General features: G+C 41.0%; 1 protein-coding gene across 1 annotated transcript; it reads left to right on the top strand.

Moving 5' to 3' along the window:
* The first annotated feature begins 282 nt into the window (after positions 1–282).
* Positions 283–18497, top strand: etnk2 (ethanolamine kinase 2). The gene is made up of 9 exons (XM_067588369.1): positions 283–707; positions 9618–9755; positions 9884–10005; positions 10648–10788; positions 13202–13344; positions 14485–14568; positions 14655–14815; positions 14970–15043; positions 17270–18497. The coding sequence occupies exons 1-9, from the start codon at positions 561–563 to the stop codon at positions 17340–17342; spliced, it is 1083 nt and encodes a 360-aa protein (XP_067444470.1). The 5' UTR covers positions 283–560; the 3' UTR covers positions 17343–18497.
* The last annotated feature ends 4221 nt before the right edge of the window (positions 18498–22718 follow it).

The following is a 22718-nucleotide window of genomic DNA, read 5'->3' as shown; positions in this document are numbered from 1 at the left end:
CAAAAAAACTCAACAACAACAAAAAAACTTGACCACGCCCACATGTTAGTTTGGCACAGTTCTGATATAGGGGACTAAATTACTGGTCGTTTTTATTAAAAAAGTACCAAACAAAAAAACAGTAGATATTATAGATATAATTTTCAAAACTGCATTTCTCCATGAAGCCAGCATGGACTTTCATTCGGCTGAATCCGGGCTCCCTCGGGCACACTCGGAAATAATGGGCGTGCTCGGCTGTGGTGCGTCTCAACCGGCGGTACAATCGGATGATCCCGGGCGGGCGGAGCCAAGTAGGAGGAAATGGTACTGTTGGCTGACTGCTCCCAAGAAAAACCGGCGACGAGCGTCCACACATCAGGCAGTTTGACCGCACATCTTCACCGCTTTCTAGCCTTCACTACTGCAGCAGCCGTCAAGCAAGATATACCTCTCAAGCTAAACTCCAGTCATTCACTGAAACACATCATAATTTAGCTGCTTATAAACCAGGCAACACTTGTATCTAGAAATATCTGTGAAGGGCTCGGAGATTAACGTTACAGATAAACGGCTGCAGGATGGAGACGCAGATACATGTGCCCGTCGGCTCGCCGGTAATTAGAAAAATTCCCATTTTCGTGGACGAACACAGCGTGACGGAGGGGGCGATGAAGCTCATTAAGGAGCTGAGACCGGCGTGGGACCCCAGCCATGTCAAGACCAAGGTAACGCTAGCTGCTAAGATAGCTGCACAGAGGATGCTAGGCTAGGCTAAGACTGACAGCTCTGCAGCATCACCAGACAGTCATGAGGAGGCCGTAGAAACACGACCCTCTGGACACTTTAACGTGTCTTACACGATACAATGCTGCATATAGCCCCTGCCTGATTCCTGAATGAAGACATGTCATTTTTGATATTATGTTACAACCTTTATAGCAAAAATAATTTGGTAGCCAAGCTAGCAAGACGCTAACAGACTTGAACTCTTAAGCTAGCAAAGTAACGTCAGTAAGTAAGTTACCCCCAAAAGCCGGTAGGAAAATATTTAGCTAAAACTTTAATTACAGACAGTTTTATATGTCCAAAGTACACCACATGTAGCACCAAATATAGCACTAAAGGAAAGTGACGCTGTCATCTCAGTGTCAGTGGCCAGCTGGTGGTGACGTGATGTCAGTTTGGTTGAGAAACATGATTGTTAAAGCTGTCTTAAGGACGCAAACACGCCTTAGGAAGACTGTTTGACAGCTGGGTGACCTCAGACTGCTCACTGACATTCAGCCTCGGTTCTTTATCATGTCTCTGCTGTCTGGTTTGTTATCCAGTGTGACTCAGTGTTGATGGTAATACAGGCATTAGCTGTTGAGGTGGGGTTTGGGCACTAGAGGTCTCTGAGGGGTTTGAGGAAGAAAATGTAAAGATTCCTAATGTAACGTTCACATCTAATACTTAGTAAGGGGGCAGTGGTGTGGTGATACACTGTATAGGGTTTACAGCTCAATGCACTCACAGTATTTTTAACTAATTATTTTCAACTTTAAATTGACCAAAAACGGTTTCACTTTTATCAGTTAACACTTAAGTGCAAAATGTGAATAATAACACTGTCTTCAATGAAGAAATAACCACATTGCTTAACAAGCAGGTCCTTATCTATCTATCTATCTATCTATCTATCTATCTATCTATCTATATATCTATATATGTATTTATCTATATGAAATTCAATTAACGTCTTTCAAATATGCCTTGAAGAAAATAATCATTCAGTTAAAAAGCAAATGTCTAAATTTGGTTGGATGAACTTTCTCCAAACACAAGTTGTCCCCCAGAGCAAATGTGGTGAAAGGTGTAGTTCAGTTACATTTTACAAACCTTCTAACTTGGGGAAAAAAAGAGAATATACTAAGAACAGTGAGTCTTATGATGTTCCCTAAAGGAATTTACAGAAGTTGCATTCCCTGATCACTGATTCAGAAATCTTTCTTATTATTTCCAAAGTACTTCTTATTCTTTTCAAGGTAGCATATTAACCCAGGGTCATCACTCTGCTATCTGTGGCCTTCACCACCTCCGTTGGAACATTTTTACTAGTTTAATGTTAAAGGGCAGTAAAACAATCAGTTAATGTTTATGGAGTGTGTAGCAGAATATATGGTAGCATCATTAAATAAAAATCAGTACAGTACAGATGAAGTGTGACAGCCTTATTTGCCTATTTGCGCATTTTTTGTAGCACTTACACAGTGCAAATGGGTGTACTACTCCCCGTAAGAGTGTGGGTTTTTTTAGTTGTTTTTTTTTACATTTTTGGGGGACTGTGAATAATGTGTAAGATTATATTAATGATGATTTATTAATATAATAATGAGTGTTAAATTTGTGCATGTGACTTTATGCAGGACCTGACCTCAAAGCATGTGTTAGAACTGTTCAAGAATAAATCTACATACAGTACAGATGTGTAGGGTTTGTGTATGACTTGGCAATAATTAAATACCATCATATATGGACTGCTAGTGATGTTTAATTGTGGTTATATGATCATATCATGTTAACATTATACAATTCTGTTGTCCAAATTAATGTTTCCAAGCAAATTGTAATTAAAGCCCAATAGAGTGAAACATTTAGGGTTTTTTTTTATTACTCATGTGAAGAGTTTTGTCTGATGTAATGCTTATTAGTGGAACTAAGTTAATTCAATTGGTTTGGCTAGGATAATTGATGACATTCTAATATATTTATAAAAAATACAACTTTTTCAGGTGTGGAATGACTAAATCTTAAACTTGTTTCCATCGTTGTCCCACGTGTTTACAAAGTCCACTAACCCGTTTGAACAATCAATAACATTTTAAAATGATGTATCATAGATATTAATCATCAGTTTGAGTATGACATTTGCCATATTGTGATGTATATATTGATATCAGGAAAAAATGATAAATATTAATGTCATGATATGAATTCAGCCATATTACCCTGCCCTGGGTCTGTGTTTATGTTATGCTCTGATATGAAAATCCAAAGTGTTATGTATACAGTAGTTTGTATTTTCTACAGAATGAAGACGATTGCGTAATATACTGCTGATACTCTCCCTATCCATCCATCACACAGGGAAAAAGATTTTTACATCACGGTCTTGCCTCACAGCACCTTTGGATGTGTAAAATGTACGTGTGCGCAATGACGCACTTCAAATGTTTTCCACCACAATAAACTCTTAATGATTAATGTTACCGTGATAACAGTCAGAGTGTCAGATAGGATACGAGGAGATCTATATCTGACTCACACATGATTCACAAGAAAGTGATATACAGTAACTCTTAGCACATGACAAAAGTTATAAATAGAAGCTAAACTAAAACAACTTTCCAAAATAAAGCACCAGCTGGTTGCTATTTTCCATGATATTGTGTTTGTTCATGTGTAGGAAAACAAGCATGTTATTGTAGTGGTCATGGTTGGGTATGCAGGCAATATAATGTCAGCATACACACTTGGAATACACAGTATATCAATGAATTTACAAAAAAGGAGTACCCACATACACTGTGAGTAATCCATGGATTCATTATTGTATCCTTTCTTGGTATACATTTTGAGTTCCTTTCCTCATAAGAGCTGGAGTCTATGGGAACTCTGTCTTCAATACATACCAGACACTGTCACACACAAGCGTGTTGGCGAGCAATAATTTTAGAAACCTAGCTTGTCAGGGGAAAGGAAATGCATAATTGATTCCACGTAAAAGGATCAAGTGACTGATGTGTCATGGCCAGGTCAAAGTCTTTGGAACAGCTCTGACAGTGGACACAATAACACCATTTACTGCTCTCGTGTGGCCCGGTCAGAACGCAGCCACGGCAACCATGTGTTTACATCCTGCTGGCTAATCTCTCTGGATCCCATACCCCACCCACTAACACACCTGCAGCGGAGGACACGGCAGTGTTTACCTCCATCTCGACAGGCCAGACTAGCAGAGGTTTTCTCAATGAGCACCACCCAAACAGGCTTTTTGTCCCACTGGATGTTTTTGTCTGACAGACCTCATATGGAGCTGTACAGCTGCACAACTGAACCAGGTCACAGCTGATACTGCAGTGAGGAAAGTGTGAGATTAAAGGGGAAAAAAACCGTGTTATTTGGTTGAGTTGGGGAGGATGTTCTTGAACAGCGGGACTGTTGTTTTGGTGGAAGCAGGAAGCGCTAAATGTGGTGAAGAGCAGCAGGGCAGCACTGTTGACAGAAACACCTGATTAGCCAAGCCACCTGGACAGGAAGACTTTTACTGTAAATACACACTGTCAATTTCCAAACATCCTACACACACACACACACACACACACACACACGCAGAGAGGGGTCCTGAAAACAGAAGAGTGTGCCAACAGCAACAGAGTAACAGTCTCCTCTTGTTGAAGACAAAATGCTACATCTCTGCCAAAGAAAGCTTGCCTCAGGCTTTTCAGTCAGACCATTGATCGTAGACTCTTTGATTGAAAAATAGAAAATAAAACAGTGCCACCATTATTGTCCTGTACAGGCAGTGTATGGCCGAATGTTTACCTCTGTCTGGGTCCAAGCTTATCGCTGTCTGTCGATGTATTGATTGCCGGTCTTAGTGGCGTATTGTGTGGCGGGTAGAAGGGATCAGTCATGTGGTCGCAAAGGCATGTATGCTTGTGTATGTACGGTCATAACAGGGATGCCTGCGCGCCCATCTTTGTGGTCAGCCACGTGTGGAATGCCAGATATGTGTGAGTGAGCGTCTGGGCTGGGGGAGATGCAGGCCGTGTGTATGTTGTTATTGTGTTCACTGCAGTGGGATGGACTGGCCACTGGTTTCCACTGGAGTGATGCTTTAATGCTGGGATCAGACTACACGAATTCAGCCAGATTTTGAGACAATTTTGTTGTCGCCGACAAATTTCCTGCGCTGGCCCCGAATATGAATGTTGGGAACGATGAACGGGCGTCTTTACCCCTTGTAGTATGACATAATCGAAGAACAGCAGTGTGGCATCTGGGTTGCCTCATGACACCCCGATGTAAAGACTTTTTTGTATTTTCTTGCCTAGTTTAACAACTGCAATGACGTGTTCCTTGGCGTCGACCAGTACGTCTAACTTTTTCCTCCATAAGACCTTCTGTTTACATACAGAGAACCTGGTAACTAGCTACATTTATGTAGCGTTCTTGACATGTTAATACATTTTTACCTCAAGTTCTCTTTGAAGACACATTGGAATATGCTTCCAGCTGAGCCCAGGGACTGTAGATGGAATTTAGCTAATGACTAAATCTGGCATAAATCATCTCCTCATTTTCAGATGAATGTTTTTTATGCATGGTCCTTGTTTAATAAAGACTAATAATAATAATAATAATTATAATAATAATAATAATAATAATGAGGATAGATAGCCCATACTATCCAATTGTTTTTCTTTCTTTTCAGCACACAAGACTGGCAGCATCACACATAGTGCTTCTGTAGTCATGACGACATGATAATTTATAAATTCCTCATTTTATTTAAGACAAAAGGCAAAAAATTCTCTGATTCCAGCCTCTCAATTGTGATGATTTGTTGCTTTCTTTGTTTTATATCATGGCAAACTGAATAGCTAACTCTTGGGTTTTGTACAGATAGCACAAAACAAGAAATAGGACTTGGGGATTAGGATTTAGGATTAGGACTTGGGGAAAATGACATTTCTATATTTTCTGACATTTTATTGACAAAATTAATTGAAAAAAATTAATTGATGAAAATAAGTGTTTGTTGCAGCCCTTTATCAGACAGATTGCAGCCGAAAGTTACTCAGATTATCTAAACCTAAATCTAAATGTGAGTGCACCTGCAATATTGTTAATAAGCCCTCATTGCACAGGAAAAACTTGTGTGTACATAGCTACCACAGGTTTGGGTATAATTTCAGTTCAGTTCAGTTTTATTCATGTAGCGCCAAATTATAACAAAAGCCATCTCCGCACTTTTCACATAGAGCCTGTCTAGACTGTACTCTTTAATTTACAGAGACCCAACAATTCCCCCATGAGCAAGCACTTTTTCACATTTTTCTAGATCTCAGCAATTACCAAGTACAGTATTATTGGACAGAAATGATGGCAAGAGCTATGACAATATAACCCAAGTTGTAATAAAACTCAACTTTCCTCTGTGTAAATAAGAATACAGCTGTCCACCAATGCAGCATGTAACAAATATGGAGGACATAAATAATAATAATAATAATAATAATGATAATGCGTTTAATTTGTAACGCACTTTTCATTTGCAGTGAATCTCAAAGTGCTACAGCGTTAAAATCATATAATAAGAAAACAACAAAATTTAAGATGAAAAAGCCCTCCTGAATAAAAAGGTTTTTAAACCTGTTTTAATAGAGCCTAGGGTCTGTGCTGCCCTCAGATGGTTAGGAAGGCTGTTCACAAGCGTGGTGTAAAAGAGCAGAAGACCCCCCATGGTGCAGAGCTTGCTACTGTGGGCCTGGAGGAGCAAGCTGCTAGCAGATCTGAGGGTGCAGGTAGAGATTTGTGGTGTGATCATTTCCTGTAGGTAGGGAGATGCTTGTCCATTGATGGATTTATATGTGAGTAACAGGATTTTGTAGTCAGCCGAGAAGGAGACGGAGCCAGTGCAATGAAAACAGAATTAGTGTTATGCGTTTGTGTTTTCGCACTCTCATCAGGATCCTGGCAGCACTGTTCTGACTGGAGCTTCTGGATGTTCCTGCCAGGGATCCCTGTGAAGAGTACTTTGCAGTAGTCCAGCCTTGAGGAGATAAACGCATGGACAAGTTTCTTTGCATCTGACAGGGTTAGAGAGGAGCAGACTTTGGAGATGTCTTTGAGATAGTAGAAAGTGGTTTTGTACAGATGTCTTATTTGATCACCAAAAGTCAGGTGAGGGTCAAGCCTAACACCCAGATTAGTTACTGAGGAGGAAAGGGGGATGTCCTGGTTATCAAAGGTGAGATGAGGTATGGGGGATGACTGAACCTTGGGTAGTGCTAAAAGGAGAGCTTCAGTTTTACTGATGTTTAACTGGAGGCATGACATGCCTGCAGAAGGGCTTGGGGCAATTTTGATGTTCAGCTGGGTATCATCAGCATAACAGTGAAAAAATATCCCATGTCTGTTGATGACACGTCCAAAGGGGAGCATGTAGAGGGTAAACAGGATGAGCCGAAGAACGATCTAGACCTGCATCCTTCCAGTGAGACATACTCGGGCCCACCGGAAAGTTAGGACCAAAACCACTCAAGTGCAGAGTCTGGCAGCCCAATGGTGGTGTGGAGGTGCTCTAAGAGGATAGTGTGATCCACAGTGTCAAATGCAGCACTTAGGTCAAAGAGAATTAGGAGAGAAGGAGACCCTGTATCAGCTGCCATCAGCAGGTCATTCACAACGCTGAGATGTTTCTGAACTGTATGCTGAATGAAAACCTGACTGGACAGGAAAGGGAGGTTGGAGATAGGTCTGGGTCCAGGGTGGGCTTCTTGAGGAGCGGGCGGGTGACTGCTACCTTGAGGGATAGAACACTACCAGTTTGAAGGAAGAGGTTGACAGTTTGGGTTATCAGGGGGGCTGAGAATGGGGATGTATGATTTGAGCAGAGCTGTGGGAATGGAATCCAGGGCACAAGCACAGGGTTTCATCTTCCTGAGGATTTCCTCAATGTGGCTCTGCCTGACACCAGTAAAATTGAGTAGAGATGGCACACTCCCAGATAAGGTCGATGACAGGAGGAGGCAGAGAGGAAGAGCTGGACATCAGAGAGCGGATGTTGTTGACCTTGGCTCTGAAAAAGTCAATCAAGCTGTTACATCGCTCTTCTGTAGCCTTGATTGGGAAAGATGATTCTGGCTTCAGGAAATGCTTTATGGTGGAAAAAGATGCTTAGGTTTGCCAGAATTGTTATTAATTAAGCTGGAGTGGAACTGTGGCCAAGCATCTTTAAGGGACTTTGAGTAAGTCCTTTTGATGTTCATGGAAGGCCAGTTTATAGACAGTGAGCCCAGAGCCTCTGAAGCGTCATCCGAAGACATGTCGAGCTGTTTTTATTTTCCGCAGTTTGTGAGTGAACCAGGGAGCAGAGCCTGAAAAATTGACCTCACGCGTCTTGTCAGGGGTATGAAGATCAAAGACACAGAAGCTGGGCAGGTGGTGTGGTGGAGGTCCATAGTCATGATGGCTGGGTTAATTCTTTTTCATTTCCGAAAAAGCATTTGACGCCTAAGTTTAGTAGGGGGCGACAGGAATGTCAAAGCCATCGAGACCACCTTGTGGTTGGACACACCCAGATCATAGACCTGGAGGTTATTTATGGGGCGGAATCAGTGATGACCAGGTCAAGTGTGTGCCCTGGTGTGAATAGGTACATCAACATGTTGCTTCTGGCCAAGACACTCAGTCAGACTCATGAACTCCTCTGCAAAATGACAGGAGGGGTTGTTGACAGATATATTCATACCACCAACAATGACAATGATGGTTGACATGGAGCAGAATGAAGTGAGGAGGTCATGTATCTCAGGGAGGAAAGATGAGTTTGGTTTGGGTAGGTGGTAGATGAGTAGCACTGTCATGGAGTATGGGGGTTTACATTTTAGAGCAAGGCATTCAATAGAAGAAAGATCAGGCATTGGCAGGGGAGACTGTTTCAGTTCAGCCTGGTGTATGATTGGTAAACCACCACTATCGCCAGAGCTGCAGGCTTTCTCTATGTAACTATGGCCACAAACTGAACAAGTGGGAAAAAAAATGCAACTTGTGCAACTAATCTGATGACAGTTTAGACAACCACAGTGTGCTGGTTAAGCTAATAACACAAAAGCTGTCTGTATGTAGCCTAACTATTTATCTGAGATTGCTACGTATCTTGAAATTTGGCAAATTCTTGTAAACTTAGCTGCTGGCTGAGACAAACCAGCCCCTCCTCTCACCAGCGGTACCTGCAGGCAGTGAATCACATCAGCAGCAGAATGAGGAGGACACAGGATAGGAGGAAAGACTGCCTGCACAGAGAACAGCTGTGCATATGACCTTGAATCAGGTTGTGGTGACATATGGTTTGAAATTGTATGTTCTGTGTGTAGATTTGGTTTCATAGATGATCTGGCAACTTGGGTAACATCAGACAAACATACAAAACTAATGGATCCTTGTGTATCACAATTATTCATAATAAAGGTTGAAGGCCATGCAAATTATGGGAGTTTCCTCGGAGAAATGGCAAAATGGGGGCACAGCAGGAGACGGGGTGTAAATACGAGAGAAACCTGGGAAAAATGGGAGTGTTAGCAGGTCTGCAATGCGTCATTCTCAGTTTTGAAAAATACACAAATACAGTTAATTAATTTATTGTAAATCAACTGCAGTTTGATAGGATTGAATGTTTCAAACTTGTTTTACATTTTGAATTACATTAATACATTAATTGATACATTTATCTCATGTTGGTCAGAGCTTCATGGTGTCTGCACCATGATTCTGACCCAGAGGTTTAGGGCATCACTCTGTATCTCTGCAAGGCGAGGTTCCGACATCAGCAGAGACATTGTATGAATTTTCTTTTCTTCCTCTTTCAGCTCTTCACTGATGGGACCACCAACAAGTTGGTGGGCTGCTATGTGGAGGACAGTCCAGATGATGTAGTCCTGGTCCGAGTATACGGGAATAAGACAGAGCTGATTGTGGACAGAGACAATGAGCTCAAAAGCTTTCAGGTAGAGTAAAAACAAATAGAGTCAAATGGGTTGTGCTCTCCTCTGAGTTTGCCTCAGTCAATCAATAGCTGCTTCAGAATTGTTTCTCTATTTAATATGTGTTGTATGTGTTTGTGTCTCTCCTCTAGGTGCTGCATGCTAATGGTTGTGCTCCCCGCCTCTACTGCACCTTTCAGAACGGCATCTGCTATGAGTTCATGCAGGGGGACGCTCTTGGGACACAGGATGTCAGGGATCCTTCCCTACTCAGGTCAGGACATGCTAGCATCATGGGACTGCTCAGGACTCACTGACTTAGCGTGGAGGTGGTACAATGATACCACAGTGCTTGGTAGCAGTATTATGTTGCTCAGAATCCTAGATTTTTACAGTCCATATAGAAGCCTAGACACAGACTCCATTTACAATGCAGATACTACACAAGAAAGAGGCAAATGAAGAAAACGCATGCGAGTCACATGCAAATTATAGTTGGTGGAACCATTCTGTTAAAACAAATGAACCGATGCCAACTCCAAACACTTGCAGAAGAGTTGCTCATATCATTGTATAAATACATAAATGATTGCAATGTGCTCCAAACAGTCAATATTAATACTTTAACACTCATTGTCCTTGGTATCTTTTAACTCCCCCATTGTCTACATCAGTTCAGTATTTTCATTAGACTCATTCAAGGGACTTTGCAAGAGATACTTGTCCTTGTCTAACCCTGCAGATAAAACTATCATAACCCTGTAGCAGGCCAGTGTGTCATTGGACTGTTGAATTTCTTTAAAACTATAATACAGTAAGGTCAATAATAAGTACTAATTTCATGTTGAAATATATTCTTGATGATAACCTTCGTCATCTTGTGTGTGTGTGTGTGTTTGTGTTTGTGTCCTCTCAGACTGATAGCCAGGGAGATGGCTCGTATCCATGCCATCCACGCACACAACGGCTGCATCCCCAAACCCAACCTCTGGATCAAGATGCGAAAATACTTCTCCCTGGTGGCCACAGAGTTCACCGAGCAAGCCTCCAACGTCAGGTGAGACCTCTGTTGCTTCTTAGAAGTCGGTGCTCCTCTTGTGACTCTACGCACACACAGTGATAATGATGTAAATAGCTCATGAGGCACAGCCGGATTTGCCTGTTACATTAGTTATGAGGACAGAGGCAATCTAACCCCTTACCATGATATCATCTGAGAGCACTTAGTGAAGTAGTTTTATCAAATCATTTTAGCATCGGCAAGAAACAAGTTATCCTGTCTAATTGGTTAGGTACCAGGTCTAGTCAATCTAACACATTATGTGCAGTACATACAGAATAGATGTCCTGCAGTCTTATGCAGAGGTTAATTTTACATGAAGGTGGGCTTCATTTTGACAGAACAGACCAGAATCTTAACAGCCAGCTGTACACTTTAGACAGTTTTGGCCACACTGGCGGCATGACTCTAGAGATGACAGTGTTGATCCAGAGTGAAATATCTCATCAACTATTGGATGGATTAAGATGCAATTTGGTAAAAACATTCATGATCCCCAGAGGATGAATCCTAATGATGTTCGTGATCACCTGACTTTTCCTCAGGTCAAAATTTAAATTTGTCCAATTCTTTGGTTTATGATCAAATACATAAAAAACCAAGCAAAACTAATGAAATTCCCATCATTCTCAGTTGTGCTTTCTGTTAAGTGCTGATAGGCAATTGTTAGCATGCTAATGTGCTAAATTAAGATGTTGACCATCATGGTAAACATTACACCTAATAAGCATCACTTGCCATTATGAGCACGTTAGCAGACTCATTTGATTCGAAGCAGCTCTTTGCATAGGTGCAGCCTCACAGAGCTGCTAGCATGGCTGTATTCTTGTTATTTAGACATTAACGTGCTCAGAGGTGATACAAATATTATCTAAAACAAAATTGATCCATCCTGTAGTGTTTATGCAGTTATGACCGAACATAATATATAACACTGCCTTCATAGGTTGCAGGCAAAATAATGACTTGTTGATGCAGTGCTCTTTATTATGGAATGAAGGAACATTTATCAACCATGGTTATAACAGATGTTGTGACATATAACTTGGACTGGCTCTGAGCAAAGATTTTCACAACTCACTAAACTTTTGACTCCTGGGCTGACACACACACACACACACACACACAGTTGGTGCATTTGATATTGACAAAAGCATTTTATGGACTAGTATTTTCATCTCTGGGAAAGAGGAAGGAAAAACATTCCCAAGAGTTTAGGCTGAAGATGGTCCGCTTTGCGTCTTGGCACTGGACCTGTAGCACCGACAAAGGTAGGCAGTTTCATAACCTGGCCAGCTGCCCAGTCACAGCTGATATCTTTGTTCTGATGGCTATTAGATTAACTCCAGCATGTGGCTTATATAACTGTAACAATAATGGCCAACTGGATTAGGGAGTCTGAGGCATGCAGTGGGCCAGCAGATGTTTGCTTAGCTCGGTGTATCAGGTCACTTTACTCTCTTCCTTGGTAACACAGACAGCTAGAGTGTCCTGGTCCTGGACAGCAGACACTTGTTGCAAAGCGGTCATAAGCAGAAATGAGCAGGCAGACATTTACTGAGAACTGGTAGAAGAGATGTATCTGATGCAAATATCCAATGCAAGGATTGAGCAGCTGAGACTCAAGTCAGTCTGGGAGTTAAAAAAGAGGCCGCAGGTGAAGGAGATGCAGCGAGCCAGGTAGAAATCTCCAAGGAGAGGTTGTGTATGTGTGAATTCCCTTTGAGTATTTTACCCAACCTACCTCTCCTGCTATCAGGCTGCCTATGGATTAAGCCCCATAAGCCCATTACAGTTAGCACAGGGGTCTCTGCTCAGCACACCAGTCTGGTTGGCTGAGACACTAACTCAGCGACTTAGCCCTTTCTCCACTGGCCAATAATACCACTTTCAGAACGACACAGGTTGAGGCAGCGTCTGCCCATGATCTCAATAGGTCAGTGTGAGTCATCTAACCAGGGTTGAACATGGGTTCTTCAGAAGGAGACATAGTGGAGTAGCCATAGTGATTAAGGAGCATTATGACTGTCATCTGAGAGCTTGTTTCTCTGTAACTGCAATCCCAGGAGCAGCCCAGTGCCCCACAGAGCCGGTGTGCTGCCTGTGCATGTTGGTCTCAGCTGTTTTCACATCACATATATTCCCACTTTGAGATGAAACCAAAACGAGGAAAGGCTGTTTTGTCAGTAACAACTAGGTCAACAATTTACTGCATATATATACTATTTACTGCAACTGTTTTACTGCACATGTGGTGTCAGTGTTGTGTTTACAGACACTCAGCATAGTTGTCACAATAGTCTTAAGAGAAGAAGCTGAACTCAGGTGAGTGTGAAAAAACTGACCGTTCTCCATCTCTTTCTCTGTCTCATGCTCCTCTCCCGGCCTCTGTGGGCGGTTTCTGGTCCAGAATCAAGCAGGAGGTGCCCAGCAAGGCAGTGCTGGAGCAGGAGATGGTGTGGATGAAGGAACATCTCTCCACACTGGGCTCCCCCGTGGTGCTTTGCCACAATGACCTGCTCTGCAAGAACATCATTCATAACAGCAAAGAGGGTAGGTACCCTCTACCCAAGTGTAGTATCTTCTGCCACAGTCAGAACGATAAATATATATTTTAATCAACATTTTCAGACTCATTTTACACCTGGTATTAACATGCAAGCTGGATATTTTATGTGGAGAAGGAGAAACACAAGCAGCTGTATACCAGAAGCTAAATTCACTTCCATCGAAACAGGGTATCAGGTGTTGAAAAGTTTTAAAAAGCTAAAAATATCTATATATATCTATATAAAAGTATCTCACATACAGCATCACTTTCACCCTCAAGGGGCACCTACAATGATGAGGTGAGGGTCATGTGACATTCGGGGGTAGCCACTGGCTCTGATTCCCTTCTAATAGTACAAGTTACATAAACCTAGTTTGCAAGGTCACCTAATCATAACCAGAGATGATACCTCTTCAACAAACACAAACCGAGAGTGCAGATCAGTGTGCAGTCATTTCCAGTCTGTCCCTCTCGTAGATGCAATTGTTAAATTTCACTACGACACACCAGAAATAGCTAGCCACCTGGAGTCACGACAGTCCTGAAAGCTGCTGCAGGTGCTGCAAGTGCACATTATTTAACTGATAATGTCACAGTTTACAGACTGCTGTGACTCAGGACAGCTACCATCTATGTTACTTTTTGACTAAAAGTAACCTTTCTGTGCACGTTGTAATAACTTGATTTTCCCAGTCTAGACGCTTTTCATATTGTGCAAAAACAAAAATTCAAATTGATCAAATACATTTCATGTATCACCCAGCCCTACCCTCACCTTGCAAATCGTAGTATCCCTTGATCACAGACACAAGAAACTGAATTTGATGATTCTCCTCCCCATGTTTTAATAAAGCCATTAGAAAAGAATCTGTTAGATAGAACAAGAGCTGTTTCTGAAAATGGCTGAGCAGTTAGGAGGACTATCAGCACTACAGCACCCTGTAGTGCTGATAGTCCTCCTGCCCTCCCCTCAACTGCTCCAGTCAATGAAGTCCTGTAAAAAATTGCAGTTTGGCATGAAGTGCACATTCCTCAGACCTCAATATCCTCTCCCATGTGACTGGAGATAGTAAACACATAGTTTTTGAGCAGGCACACCTTTATTGTCTGTACCTGTGGTGAGCCCTTTTGTTGTCTTTCAGGTCATGTTCGCTTCATAGACTATGAATACTCCAGTTACAACTACCAGGCCTTCGACATCGGCAACCACTTCAATGAATTTGCAGGTTTGTGGAACCACAGTAAATTTTGTATGTCAGAGCTGATGTTATATCCATCTAGTATGGCTTATTATACAACTATGTGTACTTAGGCATGTCTGAGCCAGACTATGGGTTGTACCCCAGTCGGGAGATGCAGATGGAGTGGCTCAAAGTTTATCTACAGGCATACAAACTCTTCACCAAGAAAACAGAGGAGGTCAGCCCGCGGGAGTTGGAGACACTCTATGTACAGGTCAACAAGTTTGCTCTGGTGAGGAGGAATACACACACTACACACACACACACACACACACACACACACACACACACACACACACACACACACACACACTATCTCTTACACACACACCCACAGTGTCTCACATTACTTAACCTCATCTGATATCAGATTTATCTCTTTTAAGGCTTCTCACTTCTTTTGGGGCTTCTGGGCACTCATCCAGGCCAAATACTCCACCATCGACTTTGACTTCCTCGGGTAAGTGGCTGTGTGCGTTTCAAAGAGTCAGAGCTGCGTGTGGCGACCACCCGTGTAGGATATTGCAGTGATAGGTTGGACTGTGTCTAAAAAGAATCTGTCAGTGTGGTTTAAACAGTGCATTATGAAAGACTGAAACCAAAAACCCAAAAGCCAATGTGTCTCTCATTTCTTTTGTGAGCATCCATACCACTTAACACTCCCTGCCTACACACCTATAACACACACACAACAGGTTTGCCTCCCCTAGTGGTTCACAGATAGGAGGGAGACCTAAGGAGGTTCATGGACTGCAACCCAATCGCTCCCGCCTTGCTGAGAGAAAGGTAGTACTAGGGCAAATATCGGTAACGCTTTATTTTATAAGTCCCTTAATTTTATACTCATTTCTTGGAAAATTTCAGAATAATTTGCAGGTATTTCATTTTTAGGACATTTTACAGGAAGGGTGGAACAATTTGGTACAAATTAGAGTTGCAATGATTAGTCAATTAATGTATTAGTTGCCAACTATTAAATTACTTGCCAGCTATTTTGATAATTGTTTAATTGTTTTGAGGGTTTTTTTTTGCTAAAATTCTCCTTCCAGCTTCTTAAATGTGAATATTTTCTGGTTTCTGTTGGACAAAAGAAGACATTTGAAGATGTCACCTTGGGCTTTGGGAAATAGTGATTGACATTTTTCACCATTTTCTGACATTTAATGGACCAAACAACTAATCGATTAATCAAGAAAATATACTCCTATTTTTAAGAAACAGAATATGCTAATATATTGTTTGACACACAAAAACTAAAGTAAGTTTTTTCTGTCTTTTAAATAATTGTGAAGAGTCAAATTTTATTTTGCAAATTAACAATTAAGTATGAACTGACATATAATGATTTGGTACTTACCTGCTAAAACCAACTTTCTTATTGCACCACCCTCTCTGTAAAATGTCTTAAAAATTAACCGTTAAATACCTGAAAATTACATAGAAAATTTCCAGGAAATTAGTATAAAATTAAAATAGCGTTACCCAAATATCTCTCCTACTTTGCATGCTTGACAGTAAAAAATGTAGCCTACTGCTGCATAGAAAGGTGATACATTTGATCAAAAATTGGAATAACCAAAAACAAGAAACCATTTTTATTTATTTTTCTGCAGTGCCCTGTACATTAGAGTTCTTCTGTGAATTTTTGGTTCCGACTGACTAGGATGGTTTCTGATAGTAGGTTCCATATTGGATCTGGTTCCTCGTCAACAAAACACCTGAATTCATTAAGCTCCAATGCTAATGAATCTTTTATGTGATCTTTTATCTCTCCTCACACTTATATAAGCAAAAAGCAATGGGAAACATATAGGTAGCAGGCTTCTTTCAGTTTCTGCCTTCTCAGCCAAGAAATGATGATTAGATATGTTTGAGTTATTTTAACCTTTAGTTACTTGAAAATGTTGAAGAGTAAACACTAAGATTTAATAAGGGATTCAAAAGTATTCAGATTCGATAACTGGATTTTCATTCAATAAAATGCTACCGAACCCCATCCCTATGACTGACAATGCTGATACTGGTTATTTGATTAGTGCAATATCTGTGTGGTTGGGCACTACAAATAATTTGTAATATCACTTTAAATTCAACGGCCACACAGGCAGTTATCCAGCTCGAAGGCCAACAATGTTGTTAATCCCATGTGTGATTTCAGAAGTCCGTATGTTAGTTACTCCATGTTGTGATTCTAATCAAGTAACGTTACAGGACTACTGGTTGCTGTTAGTTTTTACAGTCTGGTCATTTGCTATCACGACAATTGGACCCATGAGAGAGAGATGGCTAATGTTAGCTAGACAACAGTGCTAGCGTCATTGCTAACATTAGCAAGCTAGCCTAACTTGCTTGCTAAGCTTCAGCATTCAGAGTGAAATATAAACTTCGGTCATGATGGGTCTTCCTAAATGTTAAATGTAACAAAGTGACAGCACATACTCAACACTATGTGGACTTATTAAAAAAATGTCTGCTTCAGAAGTTAAGTGCACATCTCTTAAATGTCTGTCAACTGCTGTCAAGGAAAACGCAAGCTTAGATGCTGTTTCCACAAAAAACTGTTCACTGTAAAATGTGCACAGCAGCTGCAGTATAGTTTCTATTCCCCAGTGAGGAAAATTTAAATTTCAGTACCACTTTTCCTCCCTCTGTGCCATCAACACCTCCTTGCTTTTCTTTCTTGCAGGTACGCTGTGCTACGTTTCAACCAGTACTTCAAGACCAAACCTGCAGTGATGGCCCTGCAGATCCCGGAATGAGAGGAGAGATGGAGGGAAGACAGAATGAGGAGAGAGGACAGGAAAGGGCGGTCTGGGTTTTATGCCGGGACTTCCTGTAGGGTGGGAACTCTTCTCTGTCAGCCAGGTGCTGATAGACCACTGCTTGGTCTACTTGGCATTCATTTCTGCATTAAGCGCAATTACTCTTTCATTCCTCTAAACTTAGCTCCATGTCTCTCACAACTCTAGCTCAAACATTACAAATACTCCAGAGTTCTGTGTGTGTGTGTGTGTGTGTGTATGTGTGAGTGAGAGAGTGTATGCTTGTGTATGTCTGTGTTCTTCATTTGTCTTGATACACCCAACATCTTGCTTTCCCTCTTAGGGCATAGTGAGCACAGAAGTCTGAGTTTAGGGTAGAACTCACTGACTAAAAACCTGCTTTACTGTCTGTCACACTGGCACCAAAATGTTCCACATCGCTGGTAATGAAGGTCAAAAGAGGGAGTAGACTGTCAAGGAGGGTTTGATGCTGCCATTGACTGATGAGTTTATCCTGTTCTCTGTGCACTGTATCTGTGGCTCAACGCCATGGCCTCTGTATGAGGTAATGCCTCTGCAGCCATTATAGTTACTGTAGACACTGACTACAGATGTATTTCACCTGGGATTCCTCAGGTTCTGCATGTGATGTGTGCAATGAGACCATTCCTCCTCGTTTTACCACTGTAAAATACTAATGTGTGAGATCCTTTTTCTCCATCTTTGGTGCTAAGTGCTTGTAGCTGCAGTGTTTCTCCGAGAGATCACCTGTGCATCAAACACTGGTGTCTGATTTTTCTGTCGATGCAGTTTGAGCTTCTGTCGGTTCCTCTTCTAGTTGTTCCAAGCAAACTGCTGCTGCTAGAAATGTGAAACATACTTTTCTGTGTGCTAGTCCCCTTGGAAGGACCTGTCAGACACTGAGTGTGTGGAACAGCAAATGGAAAAGCTTTTCATGGACCAGCTGTAGGTTGAATCACTATTGTGTTATAGCAATCAGTGATAGAGAGTAGCTAAATGTGCATTTATTTATTTATGTGAAGACATTGTGGATTATTTAACATCTCAGGTGAAACGACTTGTCAGTTTGGGTTGCTTTAGTAAGTGCTGCTCAATGTTGAATTGGGAAGTGATGCTGAAGGAGGGGAGATGGATGTCGGTTAAAAAAAAGAGGGGACCTACGTAAATGTCACGCTAAACTCCGTGTACGTTTTTCCACCTTCTTGACTTTTATGGTTACAGCGAATCGCTCCGTTAAACTTTCCATTTGAACTTTCCAGACCTCTCGGAAAATCACAACCTCAGTCATCCCCCCTCCGCCCCCTCCCTTGCCAACCCCATCCTCCCCCACTTTATGCCCTCCTGTGTCCGCTTCCCCCTCATGTTACTATCTTTGATCTCCTCCCAGCCCAGTTTTGTTTCACATCTGTTGAGATTGAAGCAGTAACACCTGTTCCACAGGGCACTTACCATCTAAACATCCATCACAGACCGCTTTCAGCCTCGCACTGTAATCCATTCCCATCCCAGATTCAGAGCCAAATTTTGTTACATAATCAGACAAGTCTAGTTTTCAAAAAGAGGCATGAATGGGTAATCTTGGGCTGTGCTGCTGTCATGAGATCACCTCAGTGGAAAAACATGGCATCTGACACTCCAGAAACAGTGTTTTTCAGAAGGACATAAGATCCTCATTCATCACACTCAGGGTATCTGCAGATCCTTCAAAGATCTTAAAGCAAACGTGCTAGATGCCTTACAAAACATTACCAGGATTATTTGCGCTCAGTCAATACACTACAGGTTTAATAGTACAGTACACATCTTGTCTGTCTTAATGAGTACAGTTGGACTTCAGGATACTTCCCCATTAACTTCCAGCTGTTCTTTCCTCATTCTGGCTATTGATAGTTTAAGACCCTCTATAGTCAACTTAAATTCAATCAGATATTGGACCTTTTATTCAGTTGGCCTCAAATTACAATCTATAAAAGGGTATCTGCAGATATCCTGATACTGAACAGCCTCTAAGAAAAATCAACCAATATACAAGCACTGGCTTCTGCCATAATGAAGTTAAGCACAGGATTCACTCCTCCCAATCATTGACGCAATCATTGATCTGATTAGACTGGAGTGATAAACACAACACAATTATGAATGAATCTCAAGCTCCAGATCATATCTTCTGAAGTTGTTCATTCATGCCGAACTCCAGAAAAGGGATGTGTCACGCTCCTCAGAATATTCAGCCCCTCATTGACCCAGCAGGGGGAGACACTGAGCTCTGACCTTTGTCCTCCACTGTGGGTGTCATGTAGCTGACAGGCTTAATAATTTACCAGGTGAGCAGCAGTCCTTCAGAACAGACAGACACTAACAGATATTAATGGTTGTCAGTCAGCACAGTTAACCTGAGAGATGACACGTGTTGCGTGGATAACATTTATACTTGAAATGTGTCAGTGGTGCTTATGCTTAGAAGTGATGACCAGAGCCTTCTGAATGGGAATTCCAACTCATTCTAGGGCAGTTTGAGGCTAAAGAGTTAATTACTGAAAGATGTATTCATATAATGGCCAAAGTTTATATTTGGGAGAAAAAAGCTATCAGCAAAATTGTCCTGAAAAAGGTCAAATCACCCACAACAGTAGTGCATTTTTAATTTTAGAATAATCAAGAGGCCCTTATTTTAGGGACCTAATAGTGGAATAATCTGCTTAGTAGATTTGCAGACAAAGGCCAAATTAGTGAGCTTGCTGCTTGAATGCACAATCCTAATACCCTGGTAGGAATTCAGCCTGGATAAAAAGGGCATTTGCACTCCATGAGCACTGAATGAATTTCTCCATTCACTTAACAGAGGACACTGAGTGGACCTCATCTGTTGACACAGTTTAGAAGAAAAAAAGTTACCTCTGAAAGGATCTAACAGCCTAGCAGACACTGATGGTAAAGGCCAGAGCTAAATGTAAAGTTGATGAACTGAAAACACATTCCACATAGAATTGAGGTTGTCCTAAAAACTTTGCACTCATTCAAGAGTGCACTAATATTGTAGCAGCCATTTGACCCATTAGTCACCTTACCCACTGTGTTGTTTGGCACCAAAAAGTTCAGCACCAAAATCATCTTTGTGTTACTGAAGTAGTGAGTATTCTAAAGGCTTCACCAAGCTTTGTACACTGCATTCCCAAACCACTGAAGTACCCTTATTATTGCACTATCTTTGGGAAAGTTACCCTACTCTGAAAGAAATGCTGACACACATAATCATACAGTATGTTAAAGGCACAATCCGTGATCAAATGTAGCCCCCACCATCAAAAACCAAAACATAAGCCTGGAACTATCGCTCTCAAAATGATTGACTGTTCTTTAAAGAGGCTTGAAAGCTGTTTGTAACTGCATTCACTGGTTGAAAGTTTCAGACCTTTTGCACCACCCTGCATCTGTAACCTTAGCCAACAGTGATGTCACAGTGTACTGACACCCTGGAGTTCATCATCTACATCACTGCAGCAGGGTGACAAGTTAAACCAGTAGAGGTCAGCAAAGACAATATTTTCAGAAGGTGTTAAGTCATTCTTTAAATACACAAACTAAACCTGTCACTAATTTGACAAAACGATTTCAACTCAAGGTCCACTTACTAGCTTTTTCAGGAGGTTTCAGCCTCATCACACAGTCTTCGACACTAGTATTTGCTCAGTTTTGATGGAGATGGATCTGTCGACATCTATTGTCTAGCAAAAAGCTAGTAAGTGGAGCTTGAGTTACGATTGCTTTGTCAAACTGCTGTTTCCAAGGCAAGAACGTGCTAAAGCCATGAATAATTTCTTGTGACGTTTAATGTTTTTTTTATCTTGTACATCAGTAATGTACCTGTAATGTCAGGTATTTGGATACACCTAAAATGTACATGGTTGAAAAAGTTACTGATTGGCCCTTGAAGTATCCATAGGCAGACTTATTTTAACTTATTTTGTTTACCAGAATGTTAGCTTAAGTTAGCTGTAAAGTTTTTGCACTGTTGACTGCGCTGACAATGAAGTTATATATGATATTTTTTGGTGTCAGAAGTTGTGGATCTGCAGATCACTGAATAGGTAGGTTTTAAATATTTTTATACTTTGAATAATTGATATTTCTTATTGTTCACTTTACTAGACACAAAGATGACTTTGTTGACAATTTTCTCATTACACACTGGGTAAGGTGGCAATGAACCAAACAAGATATGGGTGTGGACATTCAATGAAGTGACTCAAAACATCCCCTATTTAAAGACCAATGCATACATTTTATTTGTCTAAATTTCCTGTTCCATGCTGGCTGTCGAAGATTTCAGTCTTTTTATGTTGGGCCTTTTAGGGTGTTTAAAGGCAGTTTTAAACAGGGTTTATTTATTGAGTAAATCTAACATTTCATTTCACATCTTTTTTTCTTTTGTTGTCTTCTAATCGTACCAAAATGGTTAGCTTCAGAGAGTTTGCATTGCAGTTCACTTGAGATTAACTATTTTTGTGTGTGAATGTACTAACTTGACTTAATTTTAAGAAACACTGTACAGATAACTGATTTTTTTTCCTTTGTATGCTGATATTTACTTTTTGTAAATGCTTTGACTTGCAGATGTGACTTTGTAAATGTATTCATCCACTGATGAAAGAGAGGCTGTGTCAATGTGTAAGGCCAGTGAAGATGGAGGATGTAAATACTGTAAGAAATACTGTGAAAAGCTTACTGTACAGTGATCCTTCACTCCTCTGTAGGATTGGCAAGAACACTTATTTAATAGTTGTCAGTAAATATTTCCATTAAAATGTATAAAATGATTTAAAAAAAAAAAAAAGTGTGTTTTTTATTTATCTGGTCTCAAAAGTACAGGGAAACAAAATCTACCTATAATAGTTTTTTTTTCTGTTGACACTCAAGTTTCTGTTTGTTTCTGTCTGTGAGCTAACCCTGTGCCTTGGCCCTGACAAAGGAAGGAAAGAGAAAACCTCTGTTGGGGGATATCCTGTCAGACACACACATGCAGGCCTGCATGAAGCTTTGAGCTCCGGTGTGAGAACAGTGAGGGCATCATCTGTCATGTCACTATGTGGCTTAAGTCAAATGAAACAGTAAAATAAACATCTCCAACTCAGTTTCATTGATAAATAGCATATTTCTGACGTCAACAGGTGGTGAGTTTGATGAATGCCAACCACAGCAGCTCCTCAGCAGAGTCAAAAGTTCAGGAAAAACTGTTCAAGACAAAAAATATACACTTCCCTAAATATTACTATACACCATCCCAAATATGCTATGCTGCAATAGGATTTGAATTTCTGTTGCAGGAGACAGTAGAAATTCCTGTCACCATGT

Source organism: Thunnus thynnus, chromosome 4 (assembly GCF_963924715.1).
Source record: "Thunnus thynnus chromosome 4, fThuThy2.1, whole genome shotgun sequence".
NCBI lineage: Eukaryota > Metazoa > Chordata > Actinopteri > Scombriformes > Scombridae > Thunnus > Thunnus thynnus.
The sequence above is the reverse complement of the archived record's forward strand: the minus strand, read 5'-3'. Positions and strand labels throughout refer to the sequence as shown.

Coding starts and splice junctions, on each gene's coding strand:
- etnk2 (XM_067588369.1), top strand. CDS start 561: ATGGAGACGCAGATACATGTGCCCGTCGGCTCGCCGGTAATTAGAAAA. Junction 10,006..10,647: donor AGGGATCCTTCCCTACTCAG/GTCAGGACATGC, acceptor GTGTCCTCTCAG/ACTGATAGCCAGGGAGATGG. Junction 13,345..14,484: donor CATTCATAACAGCAAAGAGG/GTAGGTACCCTC, acceptor GTTGTCTTTCAG/GTCATGTTCGCTTCATAGAC.